General features: G+C 35.1%; 1 protein-coding gene across 1 annotated transcript; it reads right to left on the bottom strand.

The window, feature by feature from the left end:
- Positions 1-1,495: 1,495 nt before the first annotated feature.
- LOC133322360 (progestin and adipoQ receptor family member 4) lies at positions 1,496-26,988 on the bottom strand (the record flags this gene model as incomplete). The annotated part of the gene is made up of 3 exons (XM_061531359.1): positions 1,496-1,669; positions 7,757-7,897; positions 26,783-26,988. Coding segments are annotated over 3 exons (455 nt in total), but the record flags the coding sequence as incomplete, so codon positions are not given.
- Between the last annotated feature and the right edge of the window lie 487 nt (positions 26,989-27,475).

A 27,475-nucleotide genomic window follows, 5' to 3' on the forward strand; every position in this document is an offset into this window, starting at 1 on the left:
AAAAACAAAATATAGAGATTAATTTTTAGTTGTGTGTGTATGTATTAGTGAGTTTATGGGAAACCATCATTACCATACGTGGATTGAAAAAAATATATTCTGAAAAATCTGCACCTCATTGGCGACTGGAAAAAAATTTGGAGCTTGAAAAAATAATTTTAAAAAATCCACACTTAATTGGTGCTTGAAAAAAATATTTAACGAAATCTTTGAATTATTTGAGGCTGGAAAAAATATTAAAAACATATTTTATCAAATCCTCGCCTTATTGATGTTTGAAAAAAATATTGTAAAAAACCCCACGAAAAATATTTTTAAAAAACCCACACCTTTACGAAAAAAAATATTTTTTATGAAAAAATCCACCTTTTTCTGGTGCTTGGAAAAAATAAACCCACACCTTTACGAAAAAAAATATTTTTTTATGAAAAATCCACCTTTTTCTGGTGCTTGGAAAAAATAAAAAAAAATATTTTATCAAATCCTCGCCTTATTGATGTTTGAAAAAAATATTTTAAAAAACCCCACGAAAAAAATATTTTTAAAAACCCCACACCTTTACGAAAAAAAATATTTTTTTATGAAAAAATCCACCTTTTTCTGGTGCTTGAAAAACTATTTAACGAAATCTTTGAATTATTTGAGGCTGGAATAAATATTAAAAAAATATATTTTAAAAATCCTCGCCTTATTGATGTTTAAAAATATTTTAAAAAACCCCACGAAAAAATATTTTTAAAAACCCACAACTTTACAAAATAATATTTTTTATGAAAAAATCCACCTTTTTCTTGGAGCTAGAAAATGTTTTTTTACAAAATCTTTGAATTATTTGAGGCTGGGAAAAAATAAAAAAAAAATATTTTAACAAATCATCGCCTTATTGATGTTTGAAAAAAAAATTTTTAAAAAAACCCCACGGGTTATTGGTGACCGAAAAAATATTTTTAAAAAACCCACATCTTTACGGAAAAAATATTTTTTATGAAAAAAATCCAACTTTTTCTTGGAGCTGATTTCCCATAAACAAGCCAAAACTGTGTGTTTTTTAGTAATTTTTATATTTCTGGTTTCCTTAATTGTTTTTGTAGTGATTTGTTTATGAAATTTCTCAGAGCAAGAGGAAGAATAAAGTAATTAAGTACGTAATAATAAATATCTTTTTTATATTATTATTAATAATAATAATTTCTTCTAATATTTTGTCTAAACTTAATTTTTTTATTTCTTGTTAACTTATTTGGTTTTGCTTCGTTTTTTTCTATATTTTTTGCTTTTTTTTTTGGATTTTTTTTGTAATGTTTTAACATTTTTTTTTGATCGAGGAATTTTTCTTCATGCGTCTTTGCTTTTTTGGAAAATTCCAAAAAAACTATAACCTTTTCGTTTTCTTTTTTAATATTTATGATTATTACCAATAATCATAACGTTGTTTTTGTTGTTGCTGCTGCTGTAGTTGTAGCTGCTGTTTCCATTGACCACCTTGATATTTTCAACTATTAAAACTTAATAAAAACATAAAACGATTATAATAATTCAACAAAGTATTGAAATCAAATGGTCATAGCTCTATATTGGTGTTTAATGTTGATTCCAATACTTTACTGGATGCATTGGTAAAGGCCGCACAATTTGTGTTCGACATCCATTCGAAATCTTTAATGGTAGCCTGAAAGTAGAAAGAAAAAATTAAGATAATTAATTGTTGGTTGAAATTTTAAATACAACATGTTAAACCCATAAAAATTTATTATCATAATTTCATCAATTATTATAATTTCATCGCTTAAATATTAACCGATCAACAATAGGGGTTTTCTTTGGCCAAAGACCGCCCTATATTCAAAATTTCGTGACGATTGGTCCATAACTGTGACCTCTATCGTGTTTACAAATTAGGATGGACAGACCGACGGACACTTATATTTAGATCGACTGATGGTCGAGTTATGACGATCGGTATACTTGGTATACTATACCAAGTTGTACCAAATTCGGTACTATTTAGTACACATAAGTGCGAAATTTCAAAACTTCCTAAATACCCCAATCCTACACTCCAACATAATTTTTATCCCAAATATCAGGATTCCAGCTCTATTGGTTCTCCTAAATTCAAATTGTATCAAATAAAGTACAAATTCAAATTGTATCAAATTTAGTGTCATATAGTACACATAAGTTCAATTTTCCAAAACATCCATACCTCAGTCCTACACTCCGACAGTAATCTTAATTCCAAATTTCAGGATTCCAGATCTACCGGTTCATCCAAATTTAGTACAATAAGTACAAATTTCCATAACTACTTACATCATACTATCCAATAGAAATCGTATATCCCAATTTCAGGATTCCTGGGAGATCAGTTCACTCAACTCAAATTGTACCAAATTTAGTACCTATTATTACAAATTTCCAAAATCTACAACCTAATCCAACAGTAATTTTAATTCGAAATTTCAAGATTCCATCTCTATCGAGTCAACCAAAATTTAAATTGTATCAAATTTAGTACCACTTAATGCCCACAAGTACAAATTTTCCAAAACTACCTACATACCCCAATCCTAAAATTCAACAGTAAACTTAATTACAAATTTCAGGATTCCAGCTCTATCTGTTCACCTGAATCTAAATAGTATCAAATTTAGTACCATTTGGTAAACATTAATATAAATTGCCGTTACTACCTACCTCAACAACCCAATGGAAATCAAATTTCAGGATTTTATATCTATCAAATTTAGTACACATAAGTACACATTTGCAAAACTTCCTACATACCCCAATCCTACACTTCAACAAAATTAACCTTAATTCCAAATTTCAGGATTCAAGCCCGATCGGTTCACCTAAATACAAATTTACCGAATTTAGTACAATTTTCCACAACAATTCAATTCTACAATTCAGTACTAATTTTATATCCAAATGACAGAGTTTCAGTACAATTTAGTACTTTTTGTACACATAAGTACAATTTTCCAAAACTAACTACATATTCGTATACTACACTCCGACGGAAATGTTTGTTTCTAATTTCAGCTCATCATCTTTCATCCAAATTCAAATTGTACCAAATTTAGTACTGGTTTCGTATACATAAGTACCCACTTCCAAAACCAAACCTCCCTATATTAACCCTACTTTTCAACCTTAATTCGCATTCCAAAATTTCAAGTTGTACCTCTATCCATTCACATGCTACGAAATTGTACCAAATTTAGTATATTTTAGTACTTTTGGGATATTTATAGTTCAAATTAAAAATAAACACTTAGGTACATCTATAATACAGACCATGGGTGGCCCTCATTCTAAATTTAAGAGTTCTAGCTCTACAGGTTCGCGAAATACAAATGGTACCATATTTAGTACTATTTAGTTCCGTTCTAGTACGAGTTTTCAAAAACCCAGCCTATTCAGACACCTTCGGGCAAAGACTCACCCTCATTCAAAATTCTAGCTTCACTTGTTTCGTCTAGGCGTTAATGAATAGTTAAGTCAGTCAGTGTTTAAAAATTATCCATGTTTAAAGTCATTCTTGACATACTGTATCTGTCGACAACACCTCCTCCTATACTAAATGACTGAATGAAGGCCACCCACCATCACCCCTCTTTTGATTCAATTACATTGATGAGGGCAACTCTACAAATATGTTGCCTTCAGTTGTTTTGTGTTTACTTTCAAGCCGGGCGCGTGTGATTTGTTGGCAGTTTCGCGAGTCGCGTTTTTTCTGTTTAATTTCGATAATAATTTCATTATCCATCATCTGTAAAGTTTTATTATTAGTTTAAATCAATTCAGTGAATCCGATATTGTTTTCAAATGGTCAATTTTATCGCGATTTTAGTTTTATGCGTAGATTTGTTTTATTTGCAAGTTGTCCATCTTCTTCTTCCTCTTTGGTGTTTCATTGTGCGTTTGTGTTCTTTTGCCCCCATGTCATTATCAATGTTTGGAGGCATCTCCTTGTAAATCAAAGTTATTGGCAAAGTGAAGTGAAAAGTGTTTGATACAAGTGTTCTAATTAAATTATAATTTGTAAAAATTATTGTACATATAATTATATGCCGATATAAAGTGTTGTCTGTATGTTCAATAAAATGGGGCTATGTGTTTTTTCTTCTATCTGTTTTTTGTTTACATAGGTTAGTGGCCATAGGTCGTGGTTTCGTTTGTTTACGTTTTTCGTGTCATCCTCGGTCGGTCGTCTGAACAATCGTTGTCGTCGCAGTCGCCGCCGCTGCCACTTTCATCGTTTGATCTCTCTATGACTCTCGTGATCTTAGGAGAGTAAGGCAGTGGGGCATGAGCTAGCTTGTCTTCAAGGTAAGAATTTTGTTTTATGTTAAGCAGGTTGGAAATGAAAAAAATCTAGGGCTTGTTGTTGGTTAAAAAAAATATTTAAAAAAAATCAAGGCCTTGGGTGGTTGAAAAGATATTTTTTCAAAAAAAAATTACACATTATTAGCGGTTGAAAAAATATACGCCTTTTTGGTAGTTCCAAAAAATATTTTTATTTTGGAAAAGTATGTTTGAAATAGTATGTTTTTTTAAATCTCCGCCTTGAAAAAATATTATTAAAAAATTTACTCCTCGAAAAAATATTCAAAAAAAATATCGACGCATTGAAAAAAATATTTTCTAAAATATATTTTTTTTAATCTACGCCTTGAAAAAATATTTTCAAAAAATCTACTCCTTTAAAAAATATTTTTAAAAAATTTACTCCTCGAAAAAAATATTTTTAAAAAATTTACTCCTCGAAAAAAATATTTTTAAAAAATCTACGCCTTGAAAAAAATATTTTCAAAAAATCTACGCCTTTAAAAAATATTTTTAATAAAATTACTCCTCGAAAAATTATTTTTAAAAAATCTATGCCTTGAAAAAAAAAGAAATGGTATGGATAGTCTTTGAAAAAAAAAATATTTCTAAAAAATGCATACTTAATGGTTTAATTCTTAAAATTCTTTAGCTTCTTATTCCCTCGGCCTTATGGCTAAAGAGGGTATATACCCTTTGCTACGACAAACATATGCCTCATCGAAATATTGGGTGTAGAATCCATGTATTGACAGCATATTGTGTGACAGGGATTTTGGTCTAAATCCGTGTCACACAATTTCAAACTTTGCACATTGCAATATTTCTTCCAAACATAGTACAAGTTAGAAAATGGGAAAAATCGGTCCGCTCATTCTAGTAGCTTCCCCTCAATATGGTCAAAATTGTGCTGAAAATTAATTTTATAATATCACGCGAACGGACTGTCCGATTTGAACTTTATTTTACACATATCATAATATTTTAATCATAACTGTAAATTGTTGAATGATGGAGCTTATTGGCCCATTCCTTCCAGTAGATCCCCCACATAGGGTGAACATTTCCAAATCTCATATGTCTAATATAATCGAAATGTTTACCTTACCTAGATTTTGTCCGAAGATTGGGCCCATTGGTCAACACCTTCTGGTACCTCTCCTGCAACGTGTCTAAAGTGTCAGAAAATTTGTTAATATAATAGAAAGTGAATGGTATGTCCGATAATACAATTGCCAAACCTAGCCTAAGCCCGAAGATGAGGCCCATATGATCTCTCCTTCTGGTACCTCCACCACAAAGATCCACATTTTGAACATTTAATCCAATAACAATCAAACAGATAGCAGAAGCCTAATCCTCTCAACTTACCAACCTGCTTGAGGAACGCACTCCTTGCCCCGATAATAATATAGAAGCACAATGGCAAAGAATTGCCCACTACCTACAAACTGCAAACTAAAGCAACACTTGGGTACCAAAGACCATCATCAAGAAACCCGTGGTACGATTAGGAGTGTCGTAATGCTACTAGTTGAAAAACGCAGCGTTACCTGCAAATATGGAGGAATGCACGAGAGAATTATGGAGAGAAAAGTATTTTCCAAAGAAAAACGTGAGCGTGAGTATATCAAAAAGTACAGGAGTCAGAATGAAGTCCGGAAATTTTACCAACGGATAAAACACAAACCGAAGGCTTTGTTGCAGACAATCCTCCTGTAGAAATGGAGAAGGAAACCTGGTGAAAAATACAGACAGTGTGTTGAGGATCTGGAAGGAGCATTCTGAAAAGCTTCTGGTATCAAATAGTGGAGGTGGAGAAGATATCCCAGAACCAATAGATGACGGTGTAGATTGTATACCACCTTGCCAAGATGAGGTCAGAATAGCAATTAATCGGCTGAAGAATAATAAAGCTGCGTGTACCGAACTATTCAAGACCGGTGGTCAGATGCTGGTCAGGAGCATGCACCAGCTGATTAGTACAATTTGGATAGAGGAATGCATGCCCAATGATTGGAACCTCAGCATCCTGTGTCCTGTGCACAAAAAAAGAGACAAGGCGATATGTGCCAACTATAGAGATATAAGCCTCCTTCCCTTCGCATATAAAGTGAAGTAAACGACTGAAGCCTATGGTCAATGACATTATTGGAACATACCAATGCGGCTTCAGACCTGGCAAATCCACCATTGACCAGATTTTCACACTGCGTCAAATGCTGGAAAAGACGCACTAAAAACACATCGACACTTTCCACCTATTCGTCGACTATAAAGCCGCATTCGAGGGGCCTATCCGTTCAGAGGCCATGTCCTGGATAACTTTAACTAGCACAAGGTCAGCAATTAGAGTCGGAAAGGATCTCTCGGAGCCAGTCAATACCGTCGAGGGTTCAGACATGGTGACAGTTTGTCGTGTGATGTTTTTAACATTCTGCTGGAAAAGGTAATACGAGAGCCAAAGGCGAACAGAAATGTCACTCTGTACACCAAACAACACATGTTACCCGCCTACGTCGATGACATCGACATTTTGGGTCGAACATTGCGATCGGTAACATCTACATTTGAACAAATTGAAAAGGAGTCTGCCAATGTGTGTCTGGCAGTAAATGACGAGAAGACCAAGGTTATGATATCAACGCGCAAGGCGTTCAGTAGACTCGGACCCACTGTGGAACTTGAGAACTACAGCTTCGAGGTAGTTAACGATTTTATATTCATTGGTACCACCATAAATAAAAATAAAGACACCAGTTTTGAAATTCGGAGGAGAATAGTGTTGGCCAACAGATGCTACTATGATCTATGTAAGCAATTCAGAATCAAGGCTACCTCCCGCCAGACCAAACTCACACTATACCATACGCTGATACTACCCGTGCTAGAATATGGGTCAGAAGCATAGCTACTTTCGCAAGCAGATGAGGAAGCTGAGAGAAAAATTATCCGAAAGATCTATGGGCCGATCTGTGTTGACGGTGAATATCGCCGTCGAATGAACCATGAGTTGTACCAGCTATTCTCGGACATCGACATTGTTAGACGTATTGAGCTGCAGCGACTACGTTGGCTAGGTCATGTTGTGAGAATGGATGAAAATGCCCCAGCCCAGAAGGCATATAAAAGCGAACCAGCTGATGGTTCATGCAGAAGGGGAAGGCCTCGAATAAGATGGAAAGATCAAGTGGAAGACAACATTTCGGCTTATGGAACAAATGTTCTGTCACAAGCCAGATAAGTAAGTAATATTAAGGTCGAATATTGGACCCATAGGTCCTCTCTGATACTTGTTTTCTTCAAAACAAAGTTTTACCACATTTTTTGTACAATACCCTACACGTTCTTTTAGTATACTTTTATAAGTAATTTAATATATATATATATATGTATATATACATTTGTGTTACAAACTTACCATATGCATGGAATATACAGCCACAACAACTAGAACATGCATTATGTTATGGGAATTCAAATAGAAATCAACCAAACCGGGAAGCCATTTTTCAGGAATACGCATTGCACCAATGGCACCGCCAAAAATCGACACAACATCCTGAAAGCAAACAAAATAGTTTTTTAGATTGATTCAGAACAAAAAATATAAATAATATATTATTGACCTTCCATAATGGTTATTTTATATTCCTATAATGATTATTGTATACATATTTTATAAAATGCGTAAATAACCTGCCTTTCGGACCTAAGCTTATGTATATAAATTTCAACAAGTAATACTTAAATCCCACGCACTCTTTAAAATCAAAGTAAAGAAAAAATATGTAGGTTATTTTGAAAATAAAAGCTTATACACAATATTGCTTGTTTTTTTAACTTCCACACATATTTTCTATATTTTGAGGGTTTAAGGACTTTGCCATCGCATCATTCACACTGTTGTTGCTGTTGTCGATGTTCTCGTAAACCTTTCACTAGTTATTGCTGTTGTTGTTGAACGGGTTAATGATGTGGAAAATGAATGGCATGGATGTTTTTTTTTTTTCTCCAACAACAACAACGACGTCTAGTAAATCTTTGAATGACCTTAATTTAAGAGTGTTGCTTGGTATCCTTTCCTTTCGTTTTTTTTTCATTTTTGAGGAATTTTTCTGGTGTTGATGTTTCCGCGGTCGTTTATTTGCCACCTTATTTGGTCCCTGGTCTATGTTTGCCCCCATCCATTAGGTTACTAGTTTGGGTTTGGAAATGTTTCGTTGAAAAGAAGAAGAAGAAACTGAAAAAAACTGTGTTAAAAATTCATTAACACAATACGGATCCTAATGATGTATTATGCTTGATTTATTATGGTGTGGCCTGTTTGGGCGATGATGTCGACGAGCTCGGGTTTACTGTGAAGATGTGTGTGTTTTTATGTATATTTTGCATACTTTAAGTAATTTAGTGTGTGCACGGCGATAAAGGAGATTTGTAGACAAAGTTTTTTTTTTATGAGGGAAAAATGGGTTACGCCATAAGTAGGTGAATGACAATATTAAAATCGCCAGATATTATTTTTATAAACTCCGCCATATTTACGATGTGTATTTATGATTTTGTTTGCATAATCTTGAAACAATAGTCGGAGAGCCCATAAGGTTTTCATTCAGATAAAAATCTACTTCGTTCCAGCCATGTCTTTTAGTTGAAATGGAGATAGAGCTCGCAATATTCAAGGTAGAATTTTGAAGTTTTTCCCTCGTTCTAACAATGCTTCTGTCAGTCCGTTTATTAAAATCATGATAGACGTCGCAATATCGGAGATATAACTTCGAAAACTTGCACCAAAGACCACCGACAAGAAACCCGTGGTACGATCAGGAGTGTCGTAATGCAATTTATGAGAAAAATGCAGCTTATAGGACAACACTGCAGACTGTAGCAATGTGAGAGTAAATTATCGGGAGAAAAGGAAAAACATATTTTCAAAAAAAGACAGAACATGAAAAACGTGAGCATAAGCAAATCGAGATGTACATGAGTCAGAATGAAGTCCGGAAATTTTACCAACGTGTAAAACACCGAACCGAAGGTTTTGGTGCAGACACATCCTCCTGTTGAGATGAAGATAGAAAGCTGGTGACTGATATAGATAGCGTGTTGAGGGTCTGGGAGGAGCATTTTGCAAAGCTTCTGGTATGCAATAGGAGATGGCGGAATAGAGTGTATACCACCAAAGCAATTAATCGGCAGAAGAATAATAAAGCAGAAGGTGCCGATGGATTACCAGCCGAACTATTCAAGACCGGTGGTTAGATGCTGGTCAGGAGCATGCACCAACTGATTAGCACAATTTGGTTAGAGGAATACATGCTCACTGATTGGAACCTCAGCATCCTGTGTTCCGTAATCAAAAAAGGAGACAAGATGATATGTGCCAACTATAGAGGCAGAAGTCTCCATCCCATCGCATATAAAGTGCTACCAGGGTTGCTGTGTGAACGATTGAAGCCAATGGTCAATGACATTATTGGACCATACCAATGCGGCTTCAGAAGCTTCAGACAAGGTGACAAATTGTCGTGTGGCCTGTTTAATATCCTGCTGGAATAGGTCACACGAAAGGTAAACCGAGATGACACTTTGTACACAAAATAACGCGTGTTACTCGCTTACGCCGATGACATCGATACAATGGGCCGAACATTGCAAATGGTAACAGTCACCTTGAAACGAATTGAGAAGGAGTCTGCCAAAGTGGGTCTGGCAGTAAATGGCGAGAAGACCAATCTGATGGTATCAACGCGCAAGATGCCCAGTAGACTCGTACCAACTGTGGAACTTTAAAACTACAACTTGGGAGTAGTGAACTATTTTATGTACCTCGGTACTGCCACAAACAAATTAATTTTGAAATCCGGAGAAGAATGGTGTTGGCCAACAGATGCTACTATGGTGTGAGTAAGCAATTAAAAAGCAAGACCACATCGCGCCTGACCAAACTCACAGTCTACAAGAAGCTGGTACTACCCTCGCTGTTGTATGAACCAGAATAATTGGTGCTTGCGCAATCTGCTGAGGCAGTTCTTGGAGTGTTTGAGAGAAAAATTATCCGAAAGATCTATGGACCGATCTTCGTCGACGGTGAATATCGTCGTCGAATGAACAATGAGTTGTGTCATCTATTCTCGGACATAGGCATTGTCAGAAGTATCGAATCATGCCCCAGCACAAAAGGCATATAAAAGCGAATCATCTGATGGTTCACGCAAAAGGTGAAGGCCATGAATTAGATGGAAAGATCAAGTGGAAGACAACATAGCCGAACATTGTATTTCTAACTGAAAAAAAAACTGAGGGCAAGACCGGCGCGCCTGGAAATCTTTATTTTAAGATCGGCTTATGGAACGAAAGTTCTGTCACAAGCCAGCTAAGTATGTAAAGGTCTCATTCCATTCCGATATTTTGTCAATGTGACCATAATTAGTCAATGTGACCATAATTAGGAATTGTATGTTCTTGCAGAGGGAACAACATATTTCCATATTTGGACATTGGCTCCATATAAAGCTCCCGTCCCGTAATTATCCTAGACGTATTGCTAATGAGTGTGGCTGTAACTTGATATTATGGGTTCTTAGGGGGTAAACACTTCTACGATGAGAATTTTGAATATGGTTCATATTTTGACATAGTATTTCCCTATAAAGGCCCCGCCCAATTTAAGTATATTAAGGGTCTTAAGCGGATTATTTGCAAAAGAAATGTCTGCAATTTCCAGTTTCTGGTATGGTAAAAAAAATATTTTCTCCGAAAAATTCTCAGTATAGGACCATGTTTGGCATAGCCCCCATATATAGAATCCGATCGATTTTAAATATTTATATGATCCTAGCTGCTGATCCTTTTCCATTCTAAGTGACTGCAATTTGTCATTTTAAAATCTTTGTGGATAAAAAACTCGAAAAAAATTGTCAGTACATCTCCAATTTTTCAAATAGATCCAATTTTAAGTATTTCAATGGTGTTAAGAGCAATCTGCAACAGAAGTGACCTAATTTGGCATTCTGGATTATTGATTAGTAAACAATTTATTTTTAGAAAATGTTTAGTATAGGACGACGTTTTGGCAAAGCCATTCCCATTTAAAATATTAATATGATCATAGGACCCGAAGTGACTGCAATTCTTCATTTTAGGATCTTGGCGGGTAAGACAACTTTTTGGAAAAAAATTGTTAGTATAGCTTCACATTGCCCTCATAAAAATATCCGCCCTATTTTTGGTATTTTTATGGTACTAAGCACATTTAACCATGATTGCGGACTTTCGGAGGATAAAATCTTGTCCACAGAACATTTTAAATATAAGTCCACGAGACTCCGCCTCGTTTTCGTTATGTTAATGGTTCTCGGTGGATTTTCCAATCGAAGGTACTTAGGGTTCCTATTGGGTTAAATACATCCTTAAAAATAATCACATTTTGAGTGTGCGCATTTCCAACCAAAATTGACCGTAATTTCGAATTCGCAGTTATTCGGGGGTAAACAACTTCTTCGCAGATAAAGTTTGATGTAGGTCTACGTTTTGGTTGAATTATAATAATCGCATTATTGGTTTTGTCTTTGAAAATAATGTTCAATGTAGATCGATGTTTTGACATAGCCCCATATAAAGGCCCAGCCCCATTTTCGGTATTTTGATAGACTTATGTCTGAGAGTCTAAAAAGTATCTTTGAGGAAAAAAGTCAATAAAGTTCCATATTTTGACATAGTTCTTATATGAAGGTCCTAACATCTTCCCCATATAAGGGTTATAGGTATTCTGGTGGTCCTGGACGCATTTCCAAATCAAAATTAGGGGTCTCTAATATAAAGTATCGACCCCACCTTGAAGTTTTCAGCCGAATTTCCCATACTAAGTCGGTAGAAAATAACCTAATTTACAATGTAGGTCCCTTGTATTTTGAATGTCCACCTCATGGTGGGGGCCGAATTAACTAACGTTTTTATTTCTTTATTTCTAGCTTTGCCCCCAGAAACCTTTTTAAAATAATTATTGCCTTGGTTCAATTTTTAAAATCGTATTTTATAACCCATTTTTCTTCTGTGTTACTTTTTCCCACTTGAAACAATTTGTATTTTCCTTCGCCACCATCCTGATGATTTGAATAATTTTCTCTAAAAGTAAAGTCATTTATATGCTGTTGTGTGAAAGTTTTGTTTACCTTAAACTTCTAGGGAAAGTTTTTCAATGTGTTTCTCTCTCCCTCTCTTCTTTTTGTTCTCGTGAAAATTTTGCAGCAAATGAGCTTTGTAATTTATTTTTTTCTTGAAAATTATAAAAATTTGCAAAATTGAAATGATTACATAAATAAAGAAAGGTGTCTAATGTTTCTTTTTCTTTGCGTGCGATATGATACAAAAAAGATTTATTGTCAGATTTTAAGAGCAATTTGTTTTGTTGTTGCATAAAATATTGTATGTTGAAGGAAAAAATGATGTTTTTGAAATGATTAATTATGATTATCGATTTTGTTTGCTTTTGACCCAAAAAGAAAATTGATATTTCTCACATGACGTATTTGAATATCCTATTATGGGATATTGAGATATCAATTCCAAGGAGGCCAAGGAAGGTATGATGAATTGGGTGCTTATTTAGCATCTGCTGTTGTATTTTTAGATTTCTTTTGATTTAACTAAGTAGTGATGGTCAAATCCTAATCGCCGTTGATGTACAGAACTCTGCTGCAGTATCTTTAATAGTATAACGATTTAGGCTCATAAAACTTCGGTTTTTGGAACAATGTGACCTACATATTTTTCTAACTCATAATATCCACTTCTCATCAAGGCATATTACGAAGACTCATTTTTATACCCTCCACCAAAGTATGGAGGGTATATTAGTTTTGTTTAATCATTTCGGACCCTATAAACTATATATATTTTTGATCATCATTGAATTCTATGACGATTTAAGCATGTCCATCTGTTGTAAGCTGCAGGCAGGTCAAGTTCTAAGATGGGTAATATCGGTCCACGTTTAGGCATAACTCCATATAAGGGTACCCCCCAATTTTCGGGTACCCCCCAATTTTCGATTTTGAAGTTCTTGAGCGCGTTTTTCAACTGAATTCGCTGAAATTAGGTACTTTGAGTTCTTACTGGGTAGCAAATCTCTCCACTAAAAATATAGGTAATTTTTTCGGGTAGCCCCCATATAAGGGTACCCCCCAATTTCGGTATTTTGGGGGTTCTTGAACGCGTTTTCAACCAAATTCTTTGTAATTGTTTTTTTTTATAGCAGTATATGGTAACAAACCTCCCTCTTAGAAATCAATAATATTCGCCAGCTTTTAGGGGTAGTCCCAATAAAACCCCCTTTTTTGTACCCTTCACCACACTGTGGTACAAGGTATTATGTATTTGTACATATGTTTGTAACAGGCAAAAGTAAAGGAGATAGACACATGGTTCCTTTTGAGAATATGCATAGAATCACTTTCTGAGTCGTTGTATGCACGTCCGTCTGTCCGTTCGTCCGTCTGTCCATGTTAAATTGTAAAAAAAGTACAGTCCGAATTTATGATCCGAATTGGATGAAATTTGGCATAGGTCACTTATTTGGCCCAAGGACGAACCCTATTAAAATTGAGAAAAATCGGTTCAGATTTAGATATAGCTCCCATATATATATATATATATATATATATTCATTTCATTGAAATTTGGCATAGGTCACTTATTTGGCCCAAGGATGAACCCTATTGAAATTGAGAAAAATCGTTTCAGATTTAGATATAGCTCCCATATATATATATATATATATATATATATTCATCCGATTTAATGTAAATGGTGTACCAAAGTCCCTATATATCTTTCGATTTGCACGAAATTTGGCATAGCGTAATGAATTAAGTCTAGAATGATGTATGTTAAGTTTCCTGAAAATCGGTCCAGATTTAGATATAGCTTCCACATATATTTTCGTCCGATTTAATGTAAATGGTGACCAGTGTTGCCAAAACTCTGTTGAGAAAAAATGCTAGATTTTGTTGAAAAAAATGCTAGAAAGTGCTAGAAATTTTAAAAAAGTGCCAGAAAAAAGTGCTAAAAATTAAATGAACAAAATTGTTAATATGTAATAATGAAATATTCATCAGAGACCCCATTTATTCTTAAAGGCTACTCCTTGTCGATTTAGCCATGTCCATCCGATTGAGGTCGCAATATTGAAAACAGAGTTTTGGAATTTTGCCCATATATTGCACTACTCCTAGGACATGTGGAATTGGAAATTAAATATATCGGTCTTTTTTGTGTACAACATACCCAATATTTGATTTTTTTTAAGGATTTGGGCACATTTTGCAACCTATGCGGTTTTGTATTTCGGATTCTCCCTGTGTAGAAAGTCTTCTTACTAAAAATTATCAACATTGGTCCACTTTTAAGCGTAGTCCTCATAAACACGTTTTAAAATCGAATTGCCTTTAATTTGATATTTCAAATTGAGTAAAAAATCTAGTTATCAGAAATTATTAATATATACATATTTAGGGGTTGCTAGTTAACGGCAGCACCCCAATAACCCAAAGTAACTGTAATTAATTGTAATCAATTAATTTCAATCAGACACCCCTTCGAAATACATATGGAAGCTATGGCTTCATCTGCACCAATTTCAACAAAACGCAATAACGCCATTATAGTCTCAATTTGATACGCTGTACAAAATTTCGTGCTAATCGCACAAATATTAGAAATTCGGTGCATCATTAATGCAAAATCGCGTGAGTATATATTTACATTTGGGAGCTATATCGAAATCTGAACCGATTTTTCGGAAACATTTCACTCATCATTCTAGACTCAATTCTGTATTCTATACCAAATTTCGTGCAAATCGAAGGATATAAAGGGACTTTTGTGCACTATTTACCTAAAATCGGCTATACCTAAATCTGAACCGATATTCATGAAATTTAACATAGATCTTTCTAGAAATTTTGCAGTACCATATGCAAAATTTCATGTAAATCGTAGGATATATAGGTACTTTGGAACACCATTTACATAAAATCGGACCAAGATATATATGGGAGCTACATATAACGAAATCTGGACCTATTTTCTCGAAACTCACCACCCATCTTTCTAGACTCAATTCAGTTCGCTATGCCAAATTTCGTGCAAATCGATGTATTAATAGGGACTTTGGTGCACCATTTACATTAAATTGAACGATAATATATATGGGAGCTATATCTAAATCTGAACCGATTTTCACGAAATTTAACACACGTCTTTCTACGCTTAATTCATTACTCTATGCACAAATTTCAAGCAAATCGTAAGATATATAGGGACTTTGGTGCACCATTTGCATAAAATCGGACGAAAATAAATATGGGAGCCACATATATCGGAATCTGGACCGATTTTCTCGAAACTCACCACCCATCATTCTAGACTCAATTCAGTACGCTATGCCAAATTTCGTGCAAATCAAAGGATTAATAGGGACTTTGGTGCACCATTTACATTAAATCGGACGAAAATGTATATGGGAGCTTTATCTAAATCTGAACCGATTTTCACGAAATTTAACACGCGTCTTTCTAGGCTTAATTCATTACCCTATGTACAAATTTCGTGCAAATCGAAGAATATATAGGGCCTTGTGTGCCCTACTTACCTAAAATCGGACGAAAATATATATGGAATCTATATCTACATCTGAACATATTTCCCCAAATAAATAAGCTGTACCAAATGTAATCGAATTCGAATCAAAAATGGGAGTTGTACTTTGTTTACAATTTAACATGACAGACGGACATGCATAAATCGGCTTAAAAAGTGATTCGATGCATATTCTCGAAAGGAACCGTGTGTCTATCTCGTTTCCTTATGCCTGTTACAAACATATGCACAAAGATATAATAATATGTTTGCTGGAATTTTTCTATTTTCAGAAAATTCCAATTCTACTAGCAGACAATGTCATAGTCACCATATGAAGTACCTGCTTACAAATCTACTGTCACTTTTTTAACATTGGAAAATCAAATTCAACATAGGGAAATTTCAATGTGTCAATATGAAATCGAAAAACGGGAAAATTTGTTGGGATGAAACAAAAATTATAAAAAATTACTGAAAAATAGAAAATGCTAAAAAAAGTGCTAGGTGCTAGACCCATTTTTTTGGTGCTAAACGAGTTTAAAAAGTGCTAAATCTAGCACTAAAAGTGCTAAATTGGCAACACTGATGGTGACCCAAAGTCTTTATATATCTTTCGATTTGCACGAAATTTGGCATAACGTAATGAATTAGTTCTAGACTGATGTGTTTCAAGTTTCCTGAAAATCGGTCCAGATTTAGATATACCTCCCATATATATTTTCATCCGATTTATTGTAAATGGTGCACCAATGGTGAAAATCGGTTCAGATTTAAACATAGCTCCTATATATCTTTTCTTCCGATTTTATGTAAATTGTGCACTAAAGACCCAAAGTTTGACCGATTGTCACACAATTTTGTACAATGAACTGTAGTTAATATAAGTGAATATCTGGCAAGTCCCATTGAAATCGGTTCACATTATATATATATATACATATATAGCAACTCTATATCTGAACAAATGAAAAATTTAGTATAGGTTGCAGAATGACATGTTTATGGATCCATTTTCGTGTTTATGGTCCTTCAACGTCTGTTAGGATTCATCTATTGAATATACCCATATAGTCAGCCCCGTCCGCCTTTACTACTTTCCTTACTGGTTTATATTAAAATAGTTATCTGATTTGTTACGCGTTTTGGGTTGGTTTCCAAGGCTTTGTTGTAGTCATTCAAAATAACAAAATTGGAACGTGAGCTTCGAGAATGAACTATATCGGCCCGTGGTTAGGTCTGGTCCCCGTACAATGATACCCACCGATTTTCGTTATTTTTAATATTTAGCGTAAAGAACGTTATTGTGATGCAAAAAAATGTACCCGAGCAGTGTTAGTGTGAATATACGGCCACAGCCCAAAAATTGATCCCGTCGATTTTCCTGATAAGAAAAAAGGATACAAATCAAATTTTTGAATTCAGTGGCCCACAATCTAGAGAAGCTTAATGTTTCGTCCCACAATTCGCAAAAAAAAAAAAAAACAAAATTACAGCACTATTCGAGTATCGCCTCCAGGGACGTACAAATTTTTTATCATTGAATAAATTTTGCAATGCAAGAAAAAGATGATAATCATTTGATGCCAAGTTCGGACTGTATGGCGGATGAATTAAAACTTCCCAACCAAGCTCCCAAAGTTTCAGGCGAGTCACTATAGATGTGGATCGCCTAGCGTTGCCATGGTGTAACATGACACCTCTCCTTTTGGCCAATACTGGCCATTTCTGGTCAATTGCTATATTCAAACGGCCCAGTTGTTGACAGTAGAGATCAGAATTTTGCGTTTGACCATATGGAAGCAATTCATAATAAATAATCCCCTTCCAGTCGCTCCAAATGCATAGCAGAACTTTCCTGACCGTTAGTCCTGGTTTGATCACCGTTTGAAGTGCTTCACCGCTTTTTTACCCCGATCGTTTTAGCACAGGGTTTTCGTATGTGACCCATTTCTCAGCTCCAGTCACCATCCGTGTAAGAAATGGGTATATCTCATTTCGTTTGGAATGAGGATTCGCTGGTGGAAATTCGATCCATCCTATTTTTTCTGTTAAATGGTGTGGCACTCAAACATCGATCTTCTTTATACCCTACACAACTATGTTGTCAGGGTATTATAGCTTTGTGCAGCCCCAAGAGTTTGTAACGCAGCGAAATGTTGGTCCTAGAGCCACCTTTAAGTATGCCAATCGTTATATTTCGACTAGCTGAGTCGATCTAGACATGTGTGTGCGTCCGTCTGTCTATTATAATTTCTAAACACGATACAGGCCACAGTTATGGACCAATCTTCACGAAATTTTGCATGTAGGAAGGGTTCGGCCCAATGAAGACCCCTATTGTTTTTGGTAAAGATCGGTTAATATTTAGGGGACGAAATGGACCAAATACTTCATTTTTGACGGTTTTTCTAGTCGCTCCAGAGGCCGCAATAATGGCCCAAATATTTCGAATTTTCACATGGAGAAGGGGATTGGGCCAAAGAATAAACATGCCTGTTTTAATAAAGATTGGTAAATATTTAGCGGGTCAAATTGACCCTAACTTTTGTGTGAAAAATTACAAAATTTGTATTCTATAGTGTATATATTTACCACTGAACGACATAGACCCGAGAAGTTGACGGTATATTCAAGAGTAGTGGTTGACCTTTAAATTGATACCAATTATATTGTCGTAGGTACTCGGATGCGGGAGTTACAGGTGCTTACGTATTCATATATTATTTAGTAACCTATTACCACACTGGAGGGCGGAAATATAGCGCTGATCGCTTTGAAATGTTCCATGAGGTTCCAGTTATGGTCAAGGACAACGCCTAAAATGTTAGTTGATGATCAAATAATATTTTTCAGATGAAGTGGACCGAAAACTTAATTATTTGTACTTTTCGAGTTGAAAGCCGAATATCACAACACAACCCACAGTGAAGGGAATTTGGACCAGTAATTAGAGGTGCTGTACTGATTATTAGTAACATTTGCTGACCTCTAGCCAGTCAAAAGTGTGCAAATATCGCGAAATATTCCCAGAATATAGAACCACAGAAAGTTAGATTTTCATGGAAGTTGTGTAGGATATCGTATATTCGGCCCCGTCCGACTATACTGCTTCGCTCACTGGTTTGAATCTAGTTTTTTGTGTAAATGTTTTAAAAAAGTTTTATGGTCGATTTTTAGCTCCTGGGTGATGTTACGACTGCTAACATGCCGGTCAACTTCGATCATTTTTCCGATGTTATCGAAAATTTCGACGACCGGCCGAATGGATTTATTTTTGCCCAACCTAATATTTATGGGGGATATCGGTAAATATTTATCTAATATAGATCGAGGTTGAATATGGGAACCGTTTGTCCAATATTTCTGGTAATCAAAGACCTGACAATGTAAACCCATGTTTTGACATATACCTCCTTTAAGGCTCTTGACCTTTTTACGATAAAAAGAACGGTCAGGCCGAAAAAGACGTTCTGGGCAGTTGTTCATTGAAACATTTTTTCCTGTCGTTAAGGTGTTTTCCATACATTCAGTTAGTCTATAAGAATTACGTGGATGTATTTTTGAAGAAGCTCCCCCATCCTCAGCTTGTCAACAAAGACTGCCAGGCATATAAACAAATTCCCGGTCATCTGGTTGTCCACATAGATTTCCCGATCTTCAGTTCATCTGCAAAATCTCTTTTTTTTCTTCAGACAAATATTCTCTGGTCTTCAAACTTAATATAAAACCTTGCATATATTTGTAGGACGTCAAATACCGTTTGTCCTTCACCTCATTCTTTGGAATTGGGAGCTCTACAAGATTCATTACACCGTATTTGTTTGTTCTTAAATTTAGTTAAGAAAAAACCGGCCGGTCAATCTTTAAAAACGTGGCTTCTTTGTCGATCTTGTCCTAGAAATGTATGAGAATTATCCGGAATTTCATTGGAAAATCATTTTGACGGATGAGTTCAATGCAAACGCTTGGGACTTGGAAACCCATGAGTTATTATTTCGACATATTTTATTTCTTTTCTTGCTTTAGCTACTTTTAGGGGCAGCGTGAAAGTACGATCTAAGCTATCGACGACACAGAGTAGCCACTTTACCATTTAGATATGCAAAATTTTAAACCAGTAAGGAAAGTAGTAAAGCCGGACTGGGCCGAATATATGATACCCTTCACCACTTTGGGTATATTCTACATATGTATCCTTACAATTGCTCCCTCGAAGAAACATACTTATGTTTTTCAGACACCTATACTAAATTTAATTACATTCGGGCAGATTAAGAGTCATCTGCGTACCATGGGACAAATTTATGGAAAACTATTTATAGGAAAATTGATATACGGTACCCCTCACTGTTAAAAATTTAATCTCAATCAGATACCCGTTCGAAATACATATGGAAGCTATTGCTGCAACTGCACCAATGTCAACAAAAAACAAAAAGGTTATTCAAGTCTCAATTTGATGTTATGCAAAATTTCGTGTTAATCGGACAAATATTAGAAGTTTGGTGCACAATTTATGTAAAATCGGACAAATATACATGTATATGTGGGAGCTATGTCGAAATCTCAACCGATTTTCCCGAAACTTACCACACACCATTCTAGACTCAATTCAGTACGCTATGCCAAATTTCATGCAAATCGAGGATATATAGGGACTTTGGTGCACCATTTACATAAAATCGAACGAAAATATATATGGGAACTAAACCGATATTCACGAAATTAAACACACATCTTTCTATACTTAATTCAGTACGCCATGCTAAATTTCGTGCAAATCAAAGGATATATAGGGCCTTTGGTACACCATTTACATAAAATCGGAAGAACATATATATGGGAGCTATATCTAAATCTGAACCGATTTTTCCCAATTTCAATAGGGTTCGTCTGTGGGCCAAATAAATGAGCTGTGCCAAATGTCATCCCATTCAAATCAAAAATGCGACCTGTACTTTGTTTACAATTTAACATGGACAGACCGACGGACGGATATCCATAATTCGACTCAAAAAGTAATTCTATGCAAAATTCTCAAAAGGAACCATGTGTCTATCACCTTTCCTTTTGCCTGTTACAAACATATGCACAAAGTCATAATACCCTGTACCACAGTTTGGTGAAGGGTATAAAAAAATTAACTTTAAACCAGTGAGCGGAGCAGTATAGTCGGACGGGGCCGACCATACGATACCCTATACAACTACCACAGAACTCTATCTTTCTGCGGATTTCGAATATTACCAATATTCAGTACAGCCCTTCTAATTACTTGTCCATATTCCTTTCCCTTTTGTTGTGATATTTGGCTTATAATTTGGAGTCTAAAGATCGAATCGAAAAAAAAACAGTGAGCGGAGCACAACGACAGAGTACTAACTTTCTAAAGAAGTTTATTCCGAGCCTGGGAAATATTTGGTGACATTTGCACCCTCTTAGAGGTCAACAGCACATCTCCCATCCACTGACATATTTTCCGAATATTCTTATTACTTGTCCAGATTGACTTCAGCGTATGGTGATGATCGGCTTATAACTGTGGCCTATATATCGATTCGAAAAATTGCAAAGAATTAAGTTTCGGTCCACACCATCCCAAAATTATTATCTGATCATCACCGAAAATTACAAGCGCTATCCTTGACCATAACTGGAACCCCATGGAAAATTTCAAATCGATCAGCGTTTGACCCGATCCCCTTCTCCGTGTAAAATTTCACGATGTTCGGGCCATAATTGCGGCCTCTGGAGCAACCAGAAAATCACACAAAAATAAAGTTTTGGGTCCATTTCATCCCCTAAATATTAACCGATCTTTACCAGAAACAATAGGGGTCTTCATTGGCCACAACCCATCCAACATGCAAAATTTCGTGAAGATTGGTCCATAACTGTGGCCTGTATCGTGTTTACAAATTATAATGGACAGACGGACGGACGGACACACATGTCTAGATCGACTCAGCTAGTCGAGATATATCGGTATACTTAAAGGTGGGTCTAGGACCAATATTTCGCGGCGTTACAAACTCTTGGGGCTGCACAAAGCTATAATACCCTGACAACATAGTTGTGTAGGGTATAATATGAGTTTTCGGCCTACATCATCCCAAAATTATTATGTGATCATCACCGAAAAATAAAGGCGTTGTCCTTGACCAACTTTAGTACCTCTTGGAACATTTCAAAGCGATCTGCGCTATATTTTCGACCTCTAGTGTGGTAATGGTTTATTAAATAACATTTGAATACTTAAACACCTATAAATGTTTACGTGTAACTCCCACATCCTAGTATATACCACAATATAATTCGTATACATTTAAAGGTCAACCACTCCTCTTGAATATACTATCAACTTCTCGGGCCTATATCCTTCAGGAGTAAACATATACTCCATAGAATACAAATGTTGTCATTTTTCACACAAAAGTCAGAGTCCATTTGATCCGCTAAATATTGACCGATCTATATCAAAACAGGCATGTTTATTCTTTGGCCCAATCCCCTTCTCCATGTAAAAATTCGCGATGTTTGGGGCAAAATTGCGACCAGAAAAAAAACTACAAAAATTAAGTATTTGGTCCATGTCATCCCCTAAACATGAACCGATCATTACCAAAAACAATAGGGCAGAACACATCCTACGTGCAAAATTTCGTGAAGATTGGTTCATAACTGTGTACTGAATCGGGTTTACAAATTATAATGGACAGACGAACTAGACACACATGTCTAGTTCGACTCAGCTAGTCGAGATATAACGATCGGCATACTTAATGGTGGGTCTAGGACCAATATTTCGCGGCGTTACAAACTCTTGGGGCTGCACAAAGCTATAATACCCAGACAACATTGTTGTGTAGGGTATAAAAATTTACTCATTGAGGATGTTCGAAAAAATATTGTTTGTAAAATGTATGCTCTGGTATTCCTTTAAAATTTTCCCTGCAAAAAATTAACTTTTTACGTTTTGAAGATCCTTGAAAAAGTTCTAGCTTGCAAAGCCAGTTGTAAACTTTTCTACTCTCTTTTGAACAGGCATTTGGCAATTTTATATAGTTCCTGCGGAATTTTGTACTCAGGAATTAATGTCTTCGTTGTAGCCCTTAAGTAATTTTCTAATGAAATATGAAATCATAAAGCTCGAATAAAATAAATATTTCACACTCCAAACCTTATTAATATCCTCACAATTTCACAGTTAGTTAATCTATGCACATTAATATATCTTATCAAAAGGTCCTTCTTTTGTCAATATGTGTGCATGAATATTACAACGTGTTTAAGATTTTCTTATAAATATAGGGTTTTTTTTCGAAAATTCCTAAACATTCATTCACCAACTTGACACAAATATATATGACTATTTGTTGTGTCAGCTTATATATAAATATAAGGATTACATACAGTCATGAACACACCAACGCACAGACACACACTCACTCGAAAGTAACGAGAATTAAAAGTAACACACGTGTCATACCTCCGATCGTCCTCCCCTGCCACACATATTAAAAAAAATACTGGTGTAATAAATACTTGAGTCTGTCATTACTGTTTTGCTTCATTCATTCATTCGTTCGTTCGCTCGTTTTATTGATTTAGTAAATCCAAAAGGAAATGTTACGAAAAAAACATCAGTCAACTGTGCTTCACTCACGCTCTCTCCTCGCCTCACTTTACCCACGAGTGATTCTAACGACCAATAATCCTCAGAGGCTTTACAAATTATCACATTGCCAATGGAGCAAAAAAAATATTTATTGTATACTCACATAAATATAAATAAATCCAACAATTTTCAATCAAAAGCTTAAAGAATCGCGAGTCAGGACATGCACTGTAGTTTAAACAAAATTATACATGGCCAAAAATTATATTTTATGCACTAAAGGCCATCAGAGATGAGCAGAATAACAGAGGCCCTTCAGACGATACATGTTTTAAATAAAATTTTATTCTAGAACTTTCAAGGTGTATCTGATTTTTTAAGGACCTTCAAGGCATAGATTTTTAAAAGAATATTTTTCAAGAACCTTCAAGGCGTAGATTTTTAAAGGAGTATTTCTTCATGGACCTTCAAGGCGTAGATTTTTAAAGGAGTATTTCTTCATGGACCTTCAAGGCGTAGATTTTTAAAGGAGTATTTCTTCATGGACCTTCAAGGCGTAGATTTTTTAAGAAATAATTTGTCAAGAACCTTTAAGGCGTAGATTTTTAAAGCAGTATTTCTTCAAGGACCTTAAAGGCGTAGATTTTTAAAGCAGTATTTCTTCAAGGACCTTAAAGGCGTAGATTTTTAAAGGAGCATTTCTTCAAGGACCTTCAAGGCGTAGATTTTTAAAAGAGTATTTCTTCAAGGACCTTAAAGACGTAGATTTTTAAAGGAGTATTTCTTCAAGGACCTTCAAGGCGTAGATTTTTAAAGGAATATTTCTTCAAGGACCTTCAAGGCATAGATTTTTTTAAGAAATACTTTTTTTAAGGACCTTCAAAACGTATATTTTTTAAGGAATAATTTTTCAAGGACCTTCAAACCGTATATTTTGTCACAGAATATTTTTTTCTAGGTCCTTCAAGGAGTTGATTGTCACAGAATATTTATTCAAGGACCTTCAAGGCGTAGATTGTCACAGAATATTTCTTTCTAGGACCTTCAAGGAGTTGATTGCCACAGAATATTTATTGAAGGACCTTCTTGAAAAAATATTCTTTAAAAAATCCATGCCTAGTGTTTGGTCCTTGAAAAATTGATATTTAAGAAATCCATGCCTTGTGTTTGGTCCTTGAAAAATTGATATTTAAAAAATCCATGCCTTGTATTTGGTCCTTGAAAAAATATCCATGCCTTCTTTAAAAAACCCACGCCTTAAGGATGGTCCCTGAAAAAATATTCTTTAAAAAATCCATGCCTTGTGTTTGGTCCTTGAAAAAATATTCTTTAAAAAATCAATGCTTCGTGTTTTGTCCTTGAAAAATTATTCTTTAAGAAATCTATGCCTTGTGTTTGGTCCTTGAAAAAATATTCTTTAAAAAATCCACGCCTTATGGATGGTTCCTGAAAAAATATTCTTTAAAAAATCCAAGCCTTATGGATGGTTCCTGAAAAAATATTCTGTAAAAAATCCACGCCTGAAAAAATATTCTTTAAAAAATCCACGCCTTATGGATGGTCCGTGAAAAAATATTCTTTAAAAAATCCACGCCTTATGGATGGTCCTTGAAAAAAAATATTCTTTAAAAAATCCACGCCTTATGGATGGTCCTTGAAAAATAATATTCTTTAAAAAATCCACGCCTTATGGATGGTCCCTGAAAAAATATTCTTTAAAAAATCCACGCCTTATGGATGGTCCTTGAAAAAAAAAAATATTCTTTAAAAAATCCACGCCTTATGGATGGTCCTTGAAAAAAAATCTTTAATAAATCCACGCCTTATGGATGGTCCCTGAAAAAATATTCTTTAAAAAATCCACGCCTTATGGATGCTCCCTGAAAAAATATGCTTTAAAAAATCCACGCCTTATGGATGGTCGCTGAAAAAATATTCTTTAAAAAATCCATGCCTTGTGTTTGGTCCTTGAAAAAATATTCTTTAAAAAATCCACGCCTTATGGATGGTCCTTGAAAAAATATTCTTTAAAAAATCCACGCCTTAGGGATGGTCCGTGAAAAAATATTCTTTAAAAAATCCACGCCTTATGGATGGTCCGTGAAAAAATATTCTTTAAAAAATCCACGCCTTATGGATGGTCCGTGAAAAATATTCTTTAAAAAATCCACGCCTTATGGATGGTCCGTGAAAAAAAAAATTCTTTAAAAAATCCACGCCTTATGGATGGTCCCTGAAAAAATATTATTTAAAAAATCCACGCCTTATGGATGGTTCCTGAAAAAATATTCTTTAAAAAATCCACGCCTTGTGTTGGTCATTGAAAAAATATTTTTTAACAATTTTACCCCTTGAAGGATCTGTATAAAATGTTGTTGTGCCTATCTCCTATGGGAGACCAAAAAAAAATCTTCTTATAAAATTTTTATTTTTATACTGAAAAGAAAAATAAATCACAACCAATTCCATAAATTTGTAATTTTACTTCTGCGACAGTAAAGGGAAACAGACACACACCCAAGCCTACAAAGGCGGTCGTAACACGCGCCCGAAACAAGGACAATAAACGAACAGCAAACAATAAATTTCATATTAAATTTTTGTATTTGCTGTTCCTCTGTGATGTTATGTAAAGTGTAAATAAAAAATCGGAGAGACGGCCAGTTAGCTTTTTTGGTTTTTGTTGTTGTCGTATAATATTTTTGTTGCCAGTATATCAGTCACGTTGGGCCCCAAGGCTGTTTGAAAAAAGGATGTATGCCAAACAAGCCAACGGCAATGGCAAATGGTTGGTTGGTTGTTTCATTGATATTTGCTACTCTAGAAGAATTTCCTGTCGGAAAAAGGCAACAACAGCAGCAACCCAATTTATTGCAGTTTTCACAAAAATGTTCAACGTCACTGAAAAAAATCTGCATAGCTATAACAGTAAATCGTCAGTGAATTGATTTCGATTTCAGTTTTTTTTTTTTTTTGGCTAAAAAACCCTATTTTCCACCATATAGTCCCCGTTAATATTTGAGTTTGTTATCGAAAAGTGGTAGCAATGATGTTATGCCTCAAGGAGAGCCATTGCTACATTAAATAATGCCAAAAAGGTGCAAAAGCCTCCAACCAAAAATTACCCTTAAACGGAAGCTATTCTCAAAAATATATAACAAAAAAATTTTGATGGTTCCAACTTACCTGCAGGTAAACGTGTGACATTGCCACCGGATTCCCACCTACCAAACCCATGGTACGGAAAAATATTAGAATCGATCGCATGGAAAATGGCAATGCGAAACATAAACGACGCTGCCAAGGTGAACTGGCTGTCAGGGCCTGGAAAAAAAGAGATAAAACAGAAACAAATAAGTCAGTCATGTGAAAATATGGAAAGAAAAGTTTAGCTAGAAAATAAAATCACATGAGAATGAGAAATTGGCAACATATTTCACAAAAAGAGCTTTTTAGTTTTATTCACACACACAAAGTTTGTTTGGAAAACTAAATGAATGGAAACTCAGTATGGCGTAGGAAATACAACCAGGTTCATAGTTGACACAATTCGAAGGTTGGGGAGGAAATGGAAATAGTTTAGGAGGGGTGGCGTGCATTTTTTAAAGAATATTTTTTCAACGGGTCATCATCAATAGGCGTGGATTTTTTAAAGAATATTTTTTCAACGGGTCATCATCAATAGGCGTGGATTTTTTAAAGAATATTTTTTCAACGGGTCATCATCAATAGGCGTGGATTTTTTAAAGAATATTTTTTCAACGGGTCATCATCAATAGGCGTGGATTTTTTAAAGAATATTTTTTCAACGGGTCATCATCAATAGGCGTGGATTTTTTAAAGAATATTTTTTCAACGGGTCATCATCAATAGGCGTGG

The sequence above is a fragment of the Musca vetustissima genome, unplaced genomic scaffold (assembly GCF_032173495.1).
Source record: "Musca vetustissima isolate MV318-11 ecotype Yass unplaced genomic scaffold, APGP_CSIRO_Mvet_v1 utg7184, whole genome shotgun sequence".
NCBI classification, from domain to species: Eukaryota; Metazoa; Arthropoda; class Insecta; order Diptera; family Muscidae; genus Musca; species Musca vetustissima.